This window comes from Patagioenas fasciata, chromosome 2 (assembly GCF_037038585.1).
Source record: "Patagioenas fasciata isolate bPatFas1 chromosome 2, bPatFas1.hap1, whole genome shotgun sequence".
NCBI lineage: Eukaryota > Metazoa > Chordata > Aves > Columbiformes > Columbidae > Patagioenas > Patagioenas fasciata.
The window spans coordinates 120992599-121014077 of record NC_092521.1 but is presented as its reverse complement, the minus strand read 5'-3'; the positions used below and the strand labels follow the sequence as shown (position 1 = coordinate 121014077).

Genomic DNA, 21479 nt, shown 5'->3' with positions numbered 1-21479 from the left:
CTTTGGGTGAGCACCTACTCTTCAGGATGTCAAAAATGCATTCTGTTTCTTATTAATGCACCTATTCAGAAATTCTGTGAATTATGCGAGGCAAAATAACCTCCTTTTCCAGTTCAGGGAATTCCTTAGGTGTGACAACCAGCTGCTGAAGCAGACCCAGGAGCCACAGGGGGGTTTACCTGGGGTGCTGGAGGGAAATGCAAGCCAAAGACCCTTTGGAGCCAGCAGGCAGGACCGGCTGTGGGGGTGCTGTCTGGTCAGAGTCCCCAGTTTTGCACAGGTGGGGATCCCTGGCTGCTCACAAGCGTGGGGCTCGCTGCCCTGCTTTGTGCCCAGGCTGGGCACTATCTCCCCACTTCTCTCCGTGCTGGCAGGCAATACCTGACTCAGGCTGCTTCTGCCATGCTTGGGAGTGACCCGTTCCCTTTCCACACTCTGGGGCTGGGCTGCTCTGATGCTTTCTCCTGCTTAGGATCATCTTCTGCTCCGTTTAGGGGACTTTCCTTGTCCCCTCCCGAATGAATGCCCGGCTCACCACACAGCGGGGAATGCTCTGTTTATTCCATGATTCGTGGATGTCAGCAGAACTTTCAAATGTACTTCACAATATCAAGTAAATAAGCCAGCAAGGTGAAATATGTTGGTGGTGTTGCTCTTTCAGTTTTAGCACTGTTGACTGTTCACTACAAACACATGGGCTTGGTGTGTAACTCAGTCCTTTCAAGTGGATACACCATGAATATAGCTGAACAAGACTTACCTGTGGTGTTAGTGATGATGGGGAAGTTTCAGCAGACCATTTTAGCACTGGCCATTGAGCCCTGGGTGTGTTTGTTTTCTTTTGGAGAACAAGTGTTTTTTGGAACTCTGTAGCTTGTGTATTTCACTTTTCTTGCATTGATCCAGTCCAAGGTACCTCATCACTTTTTGCATCTGCCTTATCAGCACACAGAAGTTTGGTTTTCCCCTTTTCTGTGTAAAATGCAAAGAATTTGCTTTTTTTTAATTTAGTACCTCATCCTGGGAAGTGCATGTCACAAACCAACTCCACCTCCACCTTCACCACCTGCCGCATTCTGCACCCTTCTGATGAACTCACACGAGTCACACCAAGGTAAGGGTTTCCCGTGGTGGCAAAACTTTCGTCTCTGTCAGTGTTTTTCCTGCAGGGAAATACTAAGTAGTGGCATAAGCAAAAGCGTTAGCCACATTGGTGAATTACTCCCCCAAATTATTCCTCCCATTTTACGTTACTTCAACCTGATTTTATTTGAGAGGCATGTGTAAAGCTTTAGGAAGCCAACCAAAATATCTGAAATTTTGTCTCGTGGGATCAGACATAACTAAGTTAGCTTCCAAATCCAAACTACCGTTGGTCCCAAACTAGTTGTAGTTCTCATGTGTGAATGCACAGAATATGGTTTGTCACAAAAAATATGAGATTTTTCCAGGGAGGAAAAAATCTTTATCTTTGGTACAGAACAAGAAGGGATGTGCAGGTAAAGAAATCCAGGAAGTACATGAGGAATGGAGGAAGAAATACGCCTTAATCCAAAGGAGGGAGCCATCTACTTTGTTCCTTGGTGGAATTGTTGAAAATGAGTTCATAGTAGCAAGGCTGAAACTGATGAACTGGCTTACTAGTAGCAGTTGGCAGTAGCAGTAGCCTCTAACCCAGGGGATGCTCTAACCTGACTACGTTTCATGCAGCTACATGAGGTGCTCATTGATTTGTTTCTTTTCTCAATCGAACTCTGAAACTGTCACTGGGCTGAGTTGCTGGGGCCAATTTGAGTCTGGTTCTGTGGTGTGTCCAGGCTGCTCTGCAGTGTTGATCAGTTTGATGGGGAAAACATTTCCCAGCTACAGCAATACCAAAATGATCAAATAAGGAAAAAAAGCAACACCTAGATAACTGCTTTCTTGCCGGGGTGTCCTTTGTTGTTGTTGTTGTTTTAAATTGTGCTGTAGTGTGTACCAGTGCTGACAAATTAGTGGAAATATTAATCTAAATATCTGTGCAGCTGAAATCTGGAGCTGGAGAGAATGAAGTTGTTGGAGTTGTTAAGCCATTGGAATGCTGTAGTTTTCATCTCGTGACTGGGACATCTTAGAAGCCTGATAATTAACACCCTGTGGCTGGGTTTCTAAAATGTGCTTAGCCATAGTCTGTAGAAAGTCAGTTCACACAGTAACTTCTCTTAATTTTTCCTCCCTCATGCTCTTCAAGACTTCTGAACTTCTGTGCTTAGCCAGTGTGGGAGATGCAAATCAGTGGCTGTCACTGCTCTTTAGTTTTGCCATGAGCTGAAATCAGAGCTCTGAAGGTCCAGCTTTAATCCATGCTTAAGAGAAGAACTGAGATCTAACGTCTCCTTTCTGCTCAGCCTTGTCTTCAGAGTGTGTGTCTGTGTGCTGCTGCAGTGGCATGTGTGACCTGCTGAGCTCTTCTACGAGGAGCCCTTCTCCTCTGCCACAGATTCAGTCTGGGCAGAATGCAGAGGACCTGAGGAGAACTTGCTTAGCACACCTACCACATGCACTGACAGCCACAGCACACTGGAGGGTGCAAGAAGATCATTTCCAGAGCCACTTAGCAAGGCTGCTTTTCCAATTACACCACTCTTAATACTAGTTTTCTCAAACACGTGTTTCTGTGCAGATCACAGATGGCTATATATGGGATTACTCTTGTTGAATTGCAACTGCAGGGTAAAAATTCTTGGGCAGTTTCACTTGCTTTTGGTGGAAGTTGTTCTGCATTTCTCTAGAGACCATATTGGCGAGATCCTATTTATCCATGGAAAGAATACATGACTTGAGACTTCATAACATCAGGCTAATATTTCCTTAATTAAAGATGTGCCTTAAAGTACTGCTGATTTCTAGAAGACCACTGGACAAATGTTTATAGTGTTACGTTAGCTCCTGTCAGCTGCGTGCTGTATACCCTTAGACAAAGTTTGAAACTCATCAGAAACTGGTTCAGAACAAAACATTCCAGGATGTCTAAGTGAGTCTTGGCTTTCCAGAGTTCACTGATGTAAGGTGAAATGGGACTGCAAATTCCAGTCAAGACATCATTTAGGCCCTTTTGTCCTTATGGGCAAAAAGGATACAGTTTATTCATTGGGGTCTCAGTGTGGCTTTTTGGTGCATTTCTTGGTACAGAGAATCCAATGTAAGTTTAGAGTTGCATAGATAAACATGCTGTAGCTGGTCTGACCTATAAGGAACAAGTTTTCTAAGGTTGCCACTGCAGTGCCAGAAACACTCAAAGCTCAGTGTCCATGAGATCTCATATCGTGGCACAAGGGATTTGGCACATCCTCTTTGTGCTTGCAATTCTTTGGAAGTAGGTGCTGTGTTGAAACTGTCTTCATTCAAATGATCAGCTTATGGGAAGAGAATAGTCAGAATTAATGTTATTTGATACACCTCAAGAAGTCTCAGCCTCTAATAACTAGCAGTAGTGTGCTTAAGGAAACAAAATGCAGTAGGTAGGCACTAAACATAAGTATGTAATGCCTGCCACTTGTAAATGTGCAGATTATTGCCCATTTAATATTTTCTTGTCAGCTGCCTGTACAGAGTTTATCTTGAGAAGAAAGAACTAGAATTGGAGAGCAATTTAGCCACGTTTCAAACTATAGAAAATAATGTTTTACCTAATTAACAGTAGAATGGCACTTTGTACTATTTGGTTTGCTGCTAAATGATCAGTAACCTGTTGACCAATTAACAACCAAGAGCTTGACTGTATTTTCTCGTTTCTTTGGATGATTACTCACACCACTGCACGTCTCCATCAAAAGACAGATTCCCCCACCCCTTTCCCCATAAATGAAAGCCAATACAAGAGAAGAAGAAGGGTTTGACCTTACAGAAGTGCGTGTTGGTGACCGTGGCAGCTTCCAGCAGCTTTGCTACAACTGCTTTTGTAGCAAATAGGTTCCCCTCCTCCCTTGCTGCTCTCTCTGCTGTCACCCAGCACCACTAGAAGGACTAGTGGTTTTGTGTGCTCACAAGTGACACTAAAAAGTAAATCTTGCTTATACTTTGCTTATACCATCCGTGAAATTTCTCCCCGGTTTCCTTGTCTCGTGGAAGCCACTGGGAGTTGTGACAACCCAGTAGATCAAGGAGGAAAACAGAAGGTGTTGATCACAAACCTGTCCATGTAATAGTTTCTCAGAAGAAATGTGATGGTGTTGGGGAATGCACTAATCCCATGAGACTGGGGGGTGAAGTATGCAAAGCAGAGAGATGAGTTTTGTAAGAGACGGTGTTTTTTGCACGTGTCATCACGTTTTCGAGGACCTGGGAGCTGTGAGTTTTCTCTCAAAATGGACAGAAGAACCTGTTCAGGGTTAAAAAATCTGGTTTGTAATACGTTTTCATTCCCTAGTGTAGAGAATAATTTGCCTGCTCTTTTGTTTTCAGCCTTAACGCAGCACCTGCTCCAGCTTGTGGCAGCATTGGCAATTTGAAAGGCACCCCAGTGGCTACTCCCTGTACTCCTCGGCGTCTGAGCTTGGCCGAATCCTTCACTAACCTCCGGGAATCCACAACGATGATGAGCACGTCTCTGGGGCTGGTGTGGCTGCTGAAGGAAAGGGGCATCTCAGCAGCAGTGTACAATCCGCAGAGCTGGGACAGAGCCAGCAAAGGCACCCTCCTGAACGCATACCCCCCTAAAATGGCGATCATTCCTTCCACTCCACCCAACTCACCTATGCAGACACCTTCTTCCTCCCCTCCATCTTTTGAGTTCAAGTGCACCAGCCCACCTTACGACAACTTCTTGGCTTCGAAGCCTGCTAGTTCAATCTTGAAAGAGGTGAGGAACAAAAAGAACATCAGGAACAGTGAGAGCCAGACTGACGTGTCTGTTTCCAACCTTAATCTCGTGGACAAAGTCAAGAGGTTTGGTATCGCCAAAGTCATGAGTGCAGGGCAAACGTCAGCTCCTCCTTTAACTGATGACCAGGGACCTCTTCTCTGTGGGGCACAAGGACCAGTGAGGGCCCTTGTTCCTGGAGGCCTGGCGCCAGACGGTCTCGCTTTGGGCTGCCCCGCCGTGACCAGTGCCATCCAGCTGAACACTGGCATCCGAAGGAATCGGAGCTTCCCCACCATGGTGGGTTCCAGCATGCAGATGAAAGGCCCGACGTCTCTCACTTCGGGGATCCTCATGGGAACCAAGCTCCCGAAGCAAACTAGCTTACGATGAAGGACTTTATTTTTACAGCTAGTCTTTTTAAATAAAAATACTCGGGGTTCTTTCTCCGATCCTCTTTCGTTTCCCCACCATCCCTTCATTGCCTCTTGAGTTTGACAAATCAACTTTGTGCCTAATGGGAGAAAAGTGTAAACTTTGTATAAAATCTGTAAATATGTACCAGATCTATTGTGACTAATTGGATTATTTTCCTGTTCAATTGAGTGCAAAAGGCTCTGTGTTATGATTTCTCTATTAAGGATAACTTGCTAACCTTCTCAAAAGGTTTTCTTTAAGATGCACTGAAAAAAATAACAAAACCAACAAAAAGTAACTTGACTAGGAAGACATGAATTCTGTAGCTAGCCTAACTTGAGTTGAAGGTGCATGGGAAGCTATCGAATGTGTTTTGTGAGACCTCACATGGCATCACTTGAAGCATGGGAGCGCTTGTGCTTCGTCAAATGCTGAAAAAACCACTCGGTTTAACGTGCGGTAGTTCTAGTTTTGCTTCTGTAGGTACGTTGAGCTGAGTTATTGGAGTGCCTGGCTATTATACCTGAATGGATGAAACTTTTTTTGTTTTTCTTTTCCTGTTTTGTATTCTCCTCCTTCTGGAGGTGCTAAACTTGAACTAATGCTGTGCGGAGGTCAGCAGGCCTACTGGGTACCTGGAATATTGACATATTCCTCCCACCGCCGTTTCATTTGGCACGCTTGCACCCTGTGCGACTTCTTTTTTGTTTTGTTTGGTTTTAGCGATGCTGCGCTGGATTGTGGAAGGGAAGATGCTTTACTCTGTGTTGCTGCCACTGGAACAGGCTTTGTCAGTGCCCCCCGAAGAAAACAGTTTTCACAACTCATGCGGTAAAACATGGCAGTGACTTCTTAGAAATCAAAGTTGTGGCACAGATTGACAGATAAAGAATGTTATAAAAGAACATGTAGCAAAAAAAGTATTAGGAGAGGGTGTGTCCTTGAATCCTCCACAGAGAACCACAAAAAACCATTTAGTAATGGAACGGTACAAGTTGGAAAGAGCAACTTGCAGCCCTCATGCTGATCTTCAGGTTTGGTGCACACTGAGGACCATGGCCTTGTCAGCAGGGTGGGAATATTCCCCACCCATTTTCTGGTTTCGTTTTTCTGAGAAACCTTTTTCATCTGAAGTTGGACCTTAGCAGAGGTAAAAGGATGGAAAATGCTGTATCTCACAATGCTTTTAAACTGATAAAGCACCTCCTAATACCAAGCCTTTAACCCCCACTTTTTCGGAAAAGAAATAAAAGACCTCGCACGACCTTTAGTTACAGCCAGGTGATCTTAATTTGTGTTGCGCTTTTCTTCTCTGTTTCTCCCAAACTTCTGCTGAGTGCTTGTAGAAAGAATTGAAACATCCTGGAACTGGAACAGACCAAAGGGAGCTTGCTCCTAGAGCTGAGACCTAGAATTTTTTGAAGGGAGGATGGAGAAGAGCGAAGGGGGGAGGATTTAACATCCACTTTCTTTTCCTTGCATTTCCTGTGGCATCTAAATCAAGCTCCCTGTTTGTTACCGTAATCACACTACACATAATTGCCATGAACTGCTGTTTGTACCAGACTGTTACTAAATCATTAGCACTGAGAATTTCCTGCATAAATGAAACTGTCTTTTAGTCTTTGTGACGAGAGATGGGTGGGTGTTTGGGGTTTTTTTGTTGGGTTGTTTTTCCTGAATGAAGTAGTTCTTGCAGTAGTACTATGGACACTAAGGATATTTTTTGAGAAAGAATGAACACATCAGTCAGTTACTGCATGTGTTTGAAGACTTCTATTTATTCTATGAACTTAAAATGTTTTAGTAAAATGTCATCAGCTCTCTTTGCTGTTGTATGTGTGCACTTATTGCAAGTAAATTTAAGTCTCTTTTTATTTGAATGTATCTTAAAACAGGAGATAGAATAACAGTTGATTCTGAAAAAAGTCACGGACTTGATGGACCATTTTATATACCCAGAGGAAGAAAGCAATACCATATGAGAACTTACAGTGTAGACATTATTCATGCAATTGGGAAGTATTATTTAGCCTTTAAATAAGCAGTAGGAGGTGTCCACTCACCGGAGAAAGCAATTGTAACACATCAGAAAGATGAAAGAAAAATTTTTCTTCACTAATATCAATAAAATAACAGAAAAGTTGCATTGTTGTGTATTATTCAACTTCCTTTCTGTACTTCTGTGGCGATAAATATTCCACTTTGATCCCTTGTTTTGTCTCTCGGTCGAAGCAAAATAAGAGACCATCACCGCCTTTGGTTTTTGAATTCTTACAGAAGTAGTTGAAGAGTTTTGACATGTTAGGATCACTCAACTGCTGAAGCTAAGGTCAAAATAAAAATACAGAAGTAAATGCAGAGGGTTTTTTATTTTTGTTTTGAATTCCAAAAAGAAGAATTGGATGTGTTGTGTATGAACTCTCCTGCCTAATACGATGCAAAAACTATAGTGACAGAATATGAAAGTACAGAGTAAGGAGGAAAGATCCTGTCGAGGGATGAAAGCAAGGTCTGCTGTTGGCTGCATCTTTTTTACTGAGGGTGGAACAGCCCATTGATTAAACACCAGATAATGAGAAACTCAAAAAATCGTGCACTCATGGTGAGAACTAAGTACTGACAGAAGAGCTCCCTGGAGGAGGGGGTAGTCAGGCAGTAAGTAGATCATGGAAAGGTTTACCGACTCATACATAGAGGAGAGGGATGTGTGTGAGGTTGGGTGGGAAATTATAGGATCAATTTGAACCTTAAGGCGATCAAGTCCAACCGTAACCTATAACTCTAGCACTTAGCCATGGCCCTGGGAGCCTCATCTACTGACAACCCTTTCTGTGAAGAAATGTTTCCTAATATCTAATCTGAACCTCACTTGGCACAAATTGAGGCCGTTTCCTCTTGTCCTATCACTTGCTACTTGGGAGAAGAGACCAACACCCTCCATGCTACATCCTCCTTTCTGATAGTTGTAGATAGAATCGTTTAGGTTGGAAGAGACCCTCAAGATCATCGAGTCCAACCATAACCTAACTCTAGCACTAAATGATGTCCCTAAGAACCTCATCTAAATGCTTATTAAACACCTCCAGGGATGGTGACTCCACCACTGCCCTGGGCAGCCTGTTCCGATGCCTGACACCCCTTTCTGTGAATAATTTTTTCCTAATATCCAATCTAAATGTCCCCTGGCACAACTTGAGGCCATTTCCTCTTGTCCTGTCACTTATTACTTGGGAGAAGAGACCAACACCCTCCATACTACAACCTCCTTTCAGGTAGTTGTTGATCATTCCATTTATATCACATATTTGCTATTGAGAGAATACTGGAGACCAGTAATGCCAAAATAAACTTTTGGAGGGCTCGCGTGAGTATGAGGCAGTGCCATACAACAGCTGTGAGGACGGCTGATGCCTGATGCAAGGCACGTCCAGGTGCTGTGTCAATGTGAAGGGGAGAGCTGAGGCTGGTACACGAACACAAACATTTGCTGGTTCTGGGTGGACTCTTGCCTTGCACCAGGTAGCCTGCTGTCCTCAATTTTCTATAAGATGTGTGTGGTGGGGTTGCTCCTCTGCTGGCGGTTCTTGCTGTGCCTGCAGTAGCTGTTGGCTTCTCCCTGCTTCTCAGAGCGGGGTACCCCAGTGCTCCCCAGTGCTTTCCACAGCTCAGAGAGCTCTTGGGAGCTGCAGATCAGCCCCCAGCCTGCGTGGCCAAGGATCAGCTGAAAAATCCCTGGTGATGCTGCCAGCGTTGCAGTTCCGCAGCGCTCTGCTCACTTCTTGCTCTGCTCTCTCCCACACCGGCAGCCCTGTCTGCATGTAACCCTGGCCTGGGTTTGCCTCCCTGCCTGCTCCTCGTTTTGGAAGAGGGCTGGCTGTCATTTGCACAGCCCTCTCACCTGCTGCCACTTCTGGCTGAGCTGCACTGGGGCTGTGGTGACACTCAGGGTCCTGGGTGAGTTTTGTATAATACAGGAGGCGTCTTTTTTTGGCTATCTCCTTGTTGTGTCTTTTCTCCTTCCAAAATTAATAGCTTTTTTCCCCTCTAACCTATGCTTGCTGGTGAGCATGGATGCTCCTGCAGTGATCTAAAGCTTTGCTGTGGAAGGAATAAGGACATAGGTTTTGTTGTTTGTGCTGTATTGTTATTTTCTGACTTTTAAAAAAGTATCCAGAAGGATGCATGTGGTGCTAGGTTTGTTCACTTCGGAGATACGCATCTCCGGTGCCAGCTAGGTGAACAGCAACGATGTTTAATAGCTAAGTGGATGTGGATATACTTACTTTCAGGCTATCACATCTCTGAAGGTGAATTATAATCCCAGCTTTCCCAAAGGCCTGGAATGCCAGGGAAAGCTTGGTTTAAACAACTGTGAAAAACCGGAAGATTAGTATTCACTGAAGGTCCTACAGAAGAAGTGGGCTTCAAGGTTGTATTCCTGGGAAAGAAAAACTGATAAAATAGCCACGTTGGCAAAGAAGACCACGGGGAAACTAAAAAAACAATAAGTGCAGCCCATTGAGGTCAAGAGCAATCAAAACTGCATCAGGCTGAACTCCTTCAGGTACAAAAGGAGATTGTGCCAAGGGTAATAGATCTACTGAGACGGAGGACTGTTCTTTGTGAGAATCATCACCCTAGAGATTTCAGTGGATTCTGGAGGAAACACAGTTTCTGCTTCTGGAAGCAAAGCTGGTATTTGGAGAGTGTCTTAGTTTCTCCCCCAGGACAGTAAATTATTCCATGGGGTTACAAAAACTTCATGAGCTACCTGGAAACTCAGCTGACGTATTTAATGCACTCAGATGATTTCAAAGCAGAACAGGACTACTGCATAAACTAAACCTCAAAGGCCCAAATAGCTGATGAGTTGGTGCTTCTACTCTGAAATGGTCCTCTGTCCTTGTAATATTCAAGTGTATCAGAAAATGTACTGGATGCTGGATGCATCTTCACCATACCACAGGAAGGAACATGATCACCCACCTCTGAAAGTTGGGTTGCAGGTGAGAGGAGGGTGAGGTGGGGAGAGCTGTGTGTCTAGGACTGGGCTGTGGAGGCATAGGGTGTTCTCCGGAGAGCCAAGACTGGTATTTCAGGCTTTTGAGACTCTTCCCGCCTTCCTTTTGCGTGTCTCCAAAGCACCGGATGGCCCCACAACATAATGCTGTAGTGCACAGAGGTTCGACAATTGCTCCCAACTTCCTGAACACGTTTGTTGGCAGCTCCCCGCGTTAAACTGAAAAGCCCAGAGATGTTGGTGAGAAGTGTCCTGCCTTCCTCTGGTACAGAAAGGATCTGCTGCCTGGAGCTCGTGCTCACGCTGAGGAACAAGCATTGTTCAGCTGTGCAGCAGCATCTCGCTGGGCGCCATTCAGATCTGCTTTAATTCAGTTAACAAGCCATTTGTGACCACAGAATAGCAAGAAAAATAATAAAATGCCTGAAAGTTATTGGTGTTTAGCAATGTCCTCAGCTGTAATGTAGACAGTGGGCTTTCATGTAAGAACAGTATATATTCAAGATGTCGATAATGTTTGTATTTGAAAGATGGTAGAGATTTTTGTCCTGCTGAAATAGGCTTCAAGCTATGATGAATCCAATTGCTCTTTGATTGACACAGGCACTTAGGAATGATTAAAGTTTTAACAAGCCCACAGTCAGACTTTTATTTCTTTAAGAGAATTTTAATGAGCTCAGGGGATACAAACATCAAACACAGAGGAAAGCCTTTCGCTGCTCTGCTAGGACATTATAATATTCGCGTTTTGTCTGACGTGCAAATTCTTTTGCTTCGGCCATGGAGAGGGACCACCAGGTTTGCACTCAGGGTGCCGGATCTCACTGAAACGCGCACAGCTGGGCTGCAGCTGGGAACATCTGGCTGCAGTGTGTCCCCAGCACGGCCCAGCTGCTGCCCCATGTGTGGTGAGGATGGAGGGGCTGACGATGCAGCAAAATGTGGGAGGGCAGAGCAGGATCCACAGGCATTCCCGTATGAAATATTGGGCTAGATTAGACTGTTCAGGGTCAGGTGCACTGGGGTAACTGAGGTTTCTCTTACACGCTGCCCCAGCTCCTGGAGGAAGCTGCCCCATCCCAGAGCATGGGTGCTCCCTCGCTGTTGGGGGACTGTCTGGGTTTCCCCTCAATCCCAGAAGGAGCAGTTGCTTCTTCTACCCTCTCTTCATTCTCTCATTTATGTGGAGTTTGCAGTAAGCTGCTGTGTTCACGGAGATTTGCCCAGCACCTGTTTTGAAATCAAGTTAATAAAGCTGGAGGAGAACTAATTGAATCAAGCGTGCAGAGAAAACAAGCTGTCTTTAAATGCACAGAGGTATTGATTTGCTATCTTGCCAGTGCCAATTTAACCCCTCTTCACTCGCTTCCATAAAGATGCATTGGAGTATATCTAAATTAAATGTCAGAGAGTTGCCGGTGCTGGGAAACTCACCTCCCAGACAAGTAACCGAAGGTTGTGCCTATGTGCTGCCATGTGTGCTGCCATCTGCAGGGCACTTCTCAGCCCAAACCTTTTGCTTTGCTTTGTTTTGGTGTCTCTGCAGCCTTTGCAACCTTTTCCCATCCTGGGAATTTCTTTTGCTCCCAGAGGAGCAGGTGACTGATGTTTTTAGAAGGAGGAGGACGTTGCTGAGCTGCTTACAGCCAGCTGCCCCTTGCCTCTAGGAGCAGTGCTGTGTCCATCCTAGACCAACAGCTACTCTTACCTCGATGACCACTGGGATTTCCCACGAACTGGTACTCCTACGAGCGATAAGAATGAAGAGGAGATGTCCCCTGTGGCTACAAGTTTGTATCTTAGTGGCATCTGAAAAAACGTGTTAGACCTGAGCTGAGTTTTAGGCTCTAGAGAAGGGCTCTTCAGGCAGAGGTTAGGCCTGTAGCTTCTGACTTGCAATCCCAAAGGGCTCGCTGCCCAGTGCTCCCATTCCAGGCAGTGCTTCTCCTGAGCAGGGCTGTGGTTGTGCAGCACAGTGTTGCCTTGGGCTGAGTCTCCATGTGGCTTTGTCTGGGCTGGGCAGTTCAATACCTGCCTGAAATCCAGGTGAGGTTCAGTATGAAGTTGCTTTCTGCTGAAAGACTGAGGGATGGGTGGACCCAAAAAGCCTCTGCAAAGGCAGATGTACAGTGGCAGGACCAGGACATCTGCAAAGCGTTTATTTGATAGCTATTTCAATGTGAAGTCAGAAGAGGGCTCCCAGTTTCCCTGTACTGACTGGCTGAGGCCTTCAGGATGGGGATACGGGAGAGGAAAAAAAAAAGAGAGACAGATTAAATCATGTCTCTTTTAAATTCTTGTTTGGATGCCAGGTGGGTCACTTGCAAGTCTGTTTATTCCCCTGGCCCATTTTACAGCACTGTTGTCCCTTAAATATCAAAACTGGTGCGTGCAGTGACTGTAAAAAGAAATTCAACCAAGTTTTATCTGAAACTTTCTGGCATCCAGGAAAGGAAGCAGACATGATTACGTACAAACGTAATGTTCAGGGTGAGATGGTAAGGAAAGGAAATGTTTTCCTTTATACGTCTCAAAACCAGACAAAATTTGGTGCAATAGCATCACAAGGAGAAAACACATTTCACAGGTGAACTAACCTTTTCTGTATTGGGCATTTCTGTAATTTGAACTGAGTGAACGCTTGCTCAAAGGAAATGGTGGCGGTGGTTGCAGGGGTGTAACCATTATTTTGTGCTTGGGAATGGTTTCTTGGAAGTGATTCACCTGTTAGAGATACAGAAAGTCCCAACCCTGATAACTGCAAGATCAATAAAGCCACAAGATCACCCAGGACCATGGCCTCGCTCACAGGGTAGGAATTTTCCAGCATGACGGACGGGCCATGAGGCTCCTCTTGCCTGCGACTCTTGTGAGCAGCCATGTGCTGTAAACCTGTTTAATGTGTGCCAAGCAATGAAAGATGCCTCTGTCCTGCTGGAGAAGGGCAGTTACAGGTAAGAACCCCCACAAACCTCATCATCTGCCTGGCTGTGCCTTGGGAATAGATCCAAATATTCTAGTTTTGAACATGAGCGATCATTCCACCACACCACTGTCACCTCTGCTCACTTGTTTCTCAAAGCCTGTCTCATTCCCATAGTGCTCTGTTGGCACCGTGCAGCCCAGCCTATGGCTCTGGTTAAACTTTGACATTCCACCAGGTTGCGGCTGCTGAAACCAGCCCCTCTTATCCCCTCAGAAAAGTCTTTGTGAACCTGGTGCCCCTTGCTGTGGGGCCTCACGGATGTAAGCTCTGGTTCAGACAGGCAATAGTCACTGGGGGAGCACAGCTGGCTTCTGCCACAACCCAAGACAAGAGGAACAGCAGGAGGTTTTTCCTGGGGAACCAGGCGGCAGAGGAAGCGTCAGAGATGCCCAGCAGCTGTGCCCAGCGCACGGCCACCAAGGGCAGGGACAGTCCCCTGGGCCTCCTGGGCACCGGGACTGCCTCGGGGCCAGCAGTAGCCCTAAGGTTTCCTGCAAAGGGTGCTGGGCGGGGCTGTGGTGGGCGGGGCTGTGGTGGGCGGGGCTGTGGTGGGCAGGGCTGCACATGTTTGGCTCTGTCATCCCCATGTCACTGGGCCACCACCCAGCAACGCTGAGGTCACAATGCTCTGGGGCAGTAGAGGAGGGCACAGCCTCGCTCTGCCAGAGCTGGGCTGGGGGCAGCCCGCAGACAAGCAAGAAGTCCTTGAGGAGCTGGTGGCACCTCTTGATGGGGACAGATGGAGGAAGTCCTGGAAGAGGCTGCTGCAGGTTCTCCACTGCAAGGCCAGCTCCTGGCAGGGCCACCTTCCAAGCTTATTTGGGGGACAGAAATCCTTGTGGGCTGGCTAGTAGTGGCAAGACCAAGGGAATGCTTTCTTGAGGAGCACTGCAGAGCTCAGCATCCTCATCCCTCGGGAAGGCAGAGTCAGCAGCCATAAGAAGTGGGAGCTCTTGGAAGCCCCTGAGAGGGCTTCAGGTCAAGGGAGAATAGAGCTTGGGCATCTCCTGGGCAGCACGACCAGCCTGTGGGCCAAGGAGCCAGGTCTTGCTCCCATGCTCAGGGAACAGCCGATCGCCAGCACTGGGGTCAGGAAGGAATTTTTTCCCCCGGGGCAGATTGGCCCTGGTCCCCGGGGGTTTTTTGCCTTCCTCTGCAGCATGGAGCATGACCACTTTGCAGAGCTCCTCTGGTCCCTTTTGGCTCGGTTCCTGCCTGCTGCTCATGCACCACGAAGATGGCCTCTCGTGTCCTGCAGCTGGGGGAGGAAGGCTTTTTTTCCCTCACGTGACTGTAAAGTGTCTCCGTGGGGTTTTTTGCCTTCCTCTGCAGCAGTGAGCACGGCTCCTCGGCCCTGGGCCACCTTTGGGCCGTTGTGGCTGGGTGCCTGCTGCTCCTGCTCCACGAAGGTGGCCCTCGTGCCCCGCATCCGGGGGGAGGAACTTCTTGGACTCCCAGGTTGAGCCCCCAGGGTGCTCCCGGGGTCCACCATGGCCTCCCAGGTTGAGCTCCGAGGGTGCTCCCAGACGTCCTCCACGGACTACCAGGTTGAGCCCCGAGGCTGCTCCCGGGGTCCATCAAAGCCGCCCAGGTTTGAGCTCCAAGGGTGCTCCCGGGGGTCTCCACGGCCTCCCAGGGCGGGCCCCGAGGGTGCTCCCGGGTGTTGCTTCTCAACCTCTGTTGCATTGAGCACAGCCCCTGTTCAGGGCTCCTCTGAGCCCTTTTGCCCTCAGTTCCTCCCCACTGCTCTTGCACCTCCAAGGCACCGCTGGTGTTGTGGATCTTTTGGTCTCTCTTGCCCAGGGCAAGTTTGCAGCAGGAGCCAGGGAGCCAGCTCTGCTCTTCCCTGGGCTCCATTTCCCCAGGGCTTCTTGCTTGGCCAGAGCAGCACGTGCTTGAAGGGGCTTCAGGTTCGCGGCACCATCCGCAGCTGCCACTTGTCAGCTCTCCCTGCGGGCAACACAAGCGCCAGGCAGGGATGAGAGCGCTTGTCACGCATCCCAGGCCAAGAAGCCCAGCGGCGGAGCAAGTTTCACAACTCCAAAGATCCGCTTGTCATTGCTGCGTGTCACGCTTTGGAAAAGAACCCATGGTACCACACAACTTCTCTTCTTCTTCTTTTGTGTGTGGTGGGTTCTGATCCTCATTCTTCACGTTCTGATTCTTCAGGGAACAGGACGGCTTGGCCTGTCTTCCTGCTGCTGCTCTTGCAGCTCTGTGGCTTGCCTTTGCCAGGCTGCAAAAAAATAAAGCACAATGCTGTTTCCACTTGTATCCTTTGTGTTCTGTGTCCTTGAAATTGGAGCTAAAAGCCTTGTGGCATTTCAGTCAAATAGTCACACCTTTATTCGACTCATTTGAAGGTGCAGAAGAGAACAGCGCAGTCTAGCGCAGCATCGTTGTGCTCTCTCAGGCCTCGATATCTGCACGACGAGCTCTGAGCCAGGCCTGAGGGCTCCAGCCAGGAGAGCGTTCTCCAGCAATATGGCTGCATTTGTAACATCACCCACTGCCAACACCTCTGCAGTGTTACAAGATTGCATCCTTCAACAAATGAGCCCGGGATAGAAACCCTGGAAATGTTGTTGGAATGTTCCTGTCGTTAAAGGAAAGTGAATCAGAAACGGAGTTTTCTTCCAACTCACTTTAAAAGAAGTATTACTTTGGTGGGAAATGTTTTTCAGTTAAATTTGTGTTTTCCTCAGATAAATAGATAAATAAATAAATAAAATAAAATAAATAAATAAATAAATAAAATTGTTGAAAGTTTTGGAAAGTAATGGGCACTCTGGACTGTTTTCCTGTCTGCAATATTCGAAACTGAGAGACAATTCAGGTGTTTAGAGACTCATGATGTTTGGAAAGAAACCAAGAAATGCCAGACTTGGGGGCTTGGAAACTGCTTGGCTGGACAGAGCTTGAGAGGAGGAGAAATGCACGAAGAAAAGCAACTGCATGTTTTCAAGATGTGATCTACCAAAATGAGAGTTTTGGTGTTACTACAGAATAAAATTCACTGTTACCGTTTGCTGAAGTCTCCCTTTCCTTGCAGGTTCCTGCAGTGTTGTCTGGTCTCCCAGCTGCTGTTTGGAATAACTCCTCACAATGCTATTATTCCCTTGGTATAATAATTTTGCTATGGTTTTTTTCCCAAGTCTCCTTGATATTGGTAGCATTCTAGTTTAGTACAAATATTTCCTAGGTATTATTTTCTATGCATTGTTTTTAACTGTTAACTGCTGCAAAAGTTGCTCCAGAGATTCCTGTGTATTTGGGTGAGCACCTGCTCTTCAGGATGTCAAAAATGCATTCTGTTTCTTATTAATGCACCTATTCAGAAATTCTGTGAATTATGTGAGGCAAAATAACCTCCTTTTCCAGTTCAGGGAATTCCTTAGGTGTGACAACCAGCTGCTGAAGCAGACCCAGGAGCCACAGGGGGGGTTACCTGGGGTGCAGAAAGGAAATGCAAGCAGAAGACCCTTTGGAGCCAGCAGGCAGGACCGGCTGTGAGGGTGCTGTCTGGTCAGAGTCCCCAGTTTTGCACAGGTGGGGATCCCTGGCTGCTCACAAGCGTGGGGCTCGCTGCCCTGCTTTGTGCCCAGGCTGGGCACTATCTCCCCACTTCTCTCCGTGCTGGCAGGCAATACCTGACTCAGGCTGCTTCTGCCATGCTTGGGAGTGACCCGTTCCCTTTCCACACTCTGGGGCTGGGCTGCTCTGATGCTTTCTCCTGCTTAGGATCATCTTCTGCTCCGTTTAGGGGACTTTCCTTGTCCCCTCCCAAATGAATGCCCGGCTTACCACACAGCGGGGAATGCTCTGTTTATTCCATGATTCGTGGATGTCAGCAGAACTTTCAAATGTACTTCACAATATCAAGTAAATAAGCCAGCAAGGTGAAATATGTTGGTGGTGTTGCTCTTTCAGTTTTAGCACTGTTGACTGTTCACTACAAACACGTGGGCTTGGTGTGTAACTCAGTCTTTTCAAGTGGATACACCATGAATATAGCTGAACAAGACTTACCTGTGGTGTTAGTGATGATGGGGAAGTTTCAGCAGACCATTTTAGCACTGGCCCTTGAGCCCTGGGTGTGTTTGTTTTCTTTTGGAGAACAAGTGTTTTTTGGAACTCTGTAGCTTGTGTATTTCACTTTTCTTGCATTGATCCAGTCCGAGGTACCTCATCACTTTTTGCATCTGCCTTATCAGCACACAGAAGTTTGGTTTTCCCTTTTTCTGTGTAAAATGCAAAGAATTTGCTTTTTTTTAATTTAGTACCTCATCCTGGGAAGTGCATGTCACAAACCAACTCCACCTCCACCTTCACCACCTGCCGCATTCTGCACCCTTCTGATGAACTCACACGAGTCACACCAAGGTAAGGGTTTCCCGTGGTGGCAAAACCTTCGGCTCTGTCAGTGTTTTTCCTGCAGGGAAATACTAAGTAGTGGCATAAGCAAAAGCGTTAGCCACATTGGTGAATTACACCCCCAAATATTCCTCCCATTTTGCGTTACTTCAACCTGATTTTATTTGAGAGGCATGTGCAAAGCTTTAGGAAGCCAACCAAAATATCTTAAATTTTGTCTTGTGGGATCAGACATAACTAAGTTAGCTTCCAAATCCAAACTACCGTTGGTCCCAAACTAGTTGTAGTTCTCATGTGTGAATGCACAGAATATGGTTTGTCACAAAAAATATGAGATTTTTCCAGGGAGGAAAAAATCTTTATCTTTGGTACAGAACAAGAAGGGATGTGCAGGTAAAGAAATCCAGGAAGTACATGAGGAATGGAGGAAGAAATACACCTTAATCCAAAGGAGGGAGCCATCTACTTTGTTCCTTGGTGGAATTGTTGAAAATGAGTTCATAGTAGCAAGGCTGAAACTGATGAACTGGCTTACTAGTAGCAGTTGGCAGTAGCAGTAGCCTCTAACCCAGGGGATGCTCTAACCTGACTACGTTTCATGCAGCTACATGAGGAGCTCATTGATTTGTTTCTTTTCTCAATCGAACTCTGAAACTGTCACTGGGCTGAGTTGCTGGGGCCAATTTGAGTCTGTTTCTGTGGTGTGTCCAGGCTGCTCTGCAGTGTTGATCAGTTTGATGGGGAAAACATTTCCCAGTTACAGCAATACCAAAATGATCAAATAAAGAAAAAAAGCAACACCTAGATAACTGCTTTCTTGCAGGGGTGCCCTTTGTTGTTGTTGTTTTAAATTGTGCTGTAGTGTGTACCAGTGCTGACAAATTAGTGGAAATATTAATCTAAATATCTGTGCAGCTGAAATCTGGAGCTGGAGAGAATGAAGTTGTTGGAGTTGTTAAGCCATTGGAATGCTGTAGTTTTCATCTTGTGACTGGGACATCTTAGAAGCCTGATAATTAACACCCTGTGGCTGGGTTTCTAAAATGTGCTTAGCCATAGTCTGTAGAAAGTCAGTTCACACAGTAAGTTCTCTTAATTTTTCCTCCCTCATGCTCTTCAAGACTTCTGAACTTCTGTGCTTAGCCAGTGTGGGAGATGCAAATCAGTGGCTGTCACTGCTCTTTAGTTTTGCCATGAGCTGAAATCAGAGCTCTGAAGGTCCAGCTTTAATCCATGCTTAAGAGAAGAACTGAGATCTAACGTCTCCTTTCTGCTCAGCCTTGTCTTCAGAGTGTGTGTCTGTGTTCTGCTGCAGTGGCATGTGTGACCTGCTGAGCTCTTCTACGAGGAGCCCTTCTCCTCTGCCACAGATTCAGTCTGGGCAGAATGCAGAGGACCTGAGGAGAACTTGCTTAGCACACCTACCACATGCACTGACAGCCACAGCACACTGGAGGGTGCAAGAAGATCATTTCCAGAGCCACTTAGCAAGGCTGCTTTTCCAGTTACGCCACTCTTAATCCTAGTTTTCTCAAACACGTGTTTCTGTGCAGATCACAGATGGCTATATATGGGATTACTCTTGTTGAATTGCAACTGCAGGGTAAAAATTCTTGGGCAGTTTCACTTGCTTTTGGTGGAAGTTGTTCTGCATTTCTCTAGAGACCATATTGGCGAGATCCTATTTAGCCATGGAAAGAATACATGACTTGAGACTTCATAACATCAGGCTAATATTTCCTTAATTAAAGATGTGCCTTAAAGTACTGCTGATTTCTAGAAGACCAATGGACAAATGTTTATAGTGTTACGTTAGCTCCTGTCAGCTGCGTGCTGTATACCCTTAGACAAAGTTTGAAACTCATCAGAAACTGGTTCAGAACAAAACATTCCAGGATGTCTAAGTGAGTCTTGGCTTTCCAGAGTTCATTGATGTAAGGTGAAATGGGACTGCAAATTCCAGTCAAGACATCATTTAGGCCCTTTTGTCCTTATGGGCACAAAGGATACAGTTTATTCATTGGGGTCTCAGTGTGGCTTTTTGGTGCATTTCTTGGTACAGAGAATCCAATGTAAGTTTAGAGTTGCATAGATAAACATGCTGTAGCTGGTCTGACCTATAAGGAACAAGTTTTCTAAGGTTGCCACTGCAGTGCCAGAAACACTCAAAGCTCAGTGTCCATGAGATCTCATATTGTGGCACAAGGGATTTGGCACATCCTCTTTGTGTTTGCAATTCTTTGGAAGTAGGTGCTGTGTTGAAACTGTCTTCATTCAAATGATCAGCTTATGGGAAGAGAATAGTCAGAATTAATGTTATTTGATACACCTCAAGAAGTCCCAGCCTCTAATAACTAGCAGTAGTGTGCTTAAGGAAACAAAATGCAGTAGGTAGGCACTAAACATAAGTATGTAATGCCTGCCACTTGTAAATGTGCAGATTATTGCCCATTTAATATTTTCTTGTCAGCTGCCTGTACAGAGTTTATCTTGAGAAGAAAGAACTAGAATTGGAGAGCAATTTAGCCACGTTTCAAACTATAGAAAATAATGTTTTACCTAATTAACAGTAGAATGGCACTTTGTAATATTTGGTTTGCTGCTAAATTATCAGTAAGCTGTTGACCAATTAACAACCAAGAGCTTGACTGTATTTTCTCGTTTCTTTGGATGATTACTCACAGCACTGCACGTCTCCATCAAAAGACAGATTCCCCCATCCGTTTTCCATAAATGAAAGCCAATACAAGAGAAGAAGAAGGGTTTGACCTTACAGAAGTGCGTGTTGGTGACCGTGGCAGCTTCCAGCAGCTTTGCTACTACTGCTTTTGTAGCAAATAGGTTCCCCTCCTCCCTTGCTGCTCTCTCTGCTGTCACCCAGCACCACTAGAAGGACTAGTGGTTTTGTGTGCTCACAAGTGACACTAAAAAGTAAATCTTGCTTATACTTTGCTTATACCATCCGTGAAATTTCTCCCCGGTTTCCTTGTCTCGTGGAAGCCACTGGGAGTTGTGACAACCCAGTAGATCAAGGAGGAAAACAGAAGGTGTTGATCACAAACCTGTCCATGTAATAGTTTATCAGAAGAAATGTGATGGTGTTGGGGAATGCACTAATCCCATGAGACTGGGGGGTGAAGTATGCAAAGCAGAGAGATGAGTTTTGTAAGAGACGGTGTTTTTTGCACGTGTCATCACGTTTCCGAGGACCTGGGAGCTGTGAGTTTTCTCTCAAAATGGATAGAAGACCCTGTTCAGGGTTAAAAAATCTGGTTTGTAATACGTTTTCATTCCCTAGTGTAGAGAATAATTTGCCTGCTCTTTTGTTTTCAGCCTTAACGCAGCACCTGCTCCAGCTTGTGGCAGCATTGGCAATTTGAAAGGCACCCCAGTGGCTACTCCCTGTACTCCTCGGCGTCTGAGCTTGGCCGAATCCTTCACTAACCTCCGGGAATCCACAACGACGATGAGCACGTCTCTGGGGCTGGTGTGGCTGCTGAAGGAAAGGGGCATCTCAGCAGCAGTGTACAATCCGCAGAGCTGGGACAGAGCCAGCAAAGGCACCCTCCTGAACGCATACCCCCCTAAAATGGCGATCATTCCTTCCACTCCACCCAACTCACCTATGCAGACACCTTCTTCCTCCCCTCCATCTTTTGAGTTCAAGTGCACCAGCCCACCTTACGACAACTTCTTGGCTTCGAAGCCTGCTAGTTCAATCTTGAAAGAGGTGAGGAACAAAAAGAACATCAGGAACAGTGAGAGCCAGACTGACGTGTCTGTTTCCAACCTTAATCTCGTGGACAAAGTCAAGAGGTTTGGTATCGCCAAAGTCGTGA

General features: G+C 46.2%; 1 protein-coding gene across 1 annotated transcript; it reads left to right on the top strand.

Moving 5' to 3' along the window:
• Positions 1 to 792: 792 nt before the first annotated feature.
• LOC139827262 (trafficking kinesin-binding protein 1-like) lies at positions 793 to 7083 on the top strand. The gene is made up of 2 exons (XM_071804851.1): positions 793 to 1114; positions 4444 to 7083. The coding sequence occupies exons 1-2, from the start codon at positions 1032 to 1034 to the stop codon at positions 5231 to 5233; spliced, it is 873 nt and encodes a 290-aa protein (XP_071660952.1). The 5' UTR covers positions 793 to 1031; the 3' UTR covers positions 5234 to 7083.
• Positions 7084 to 21479: the final 14396 nt, after the last annotated feature.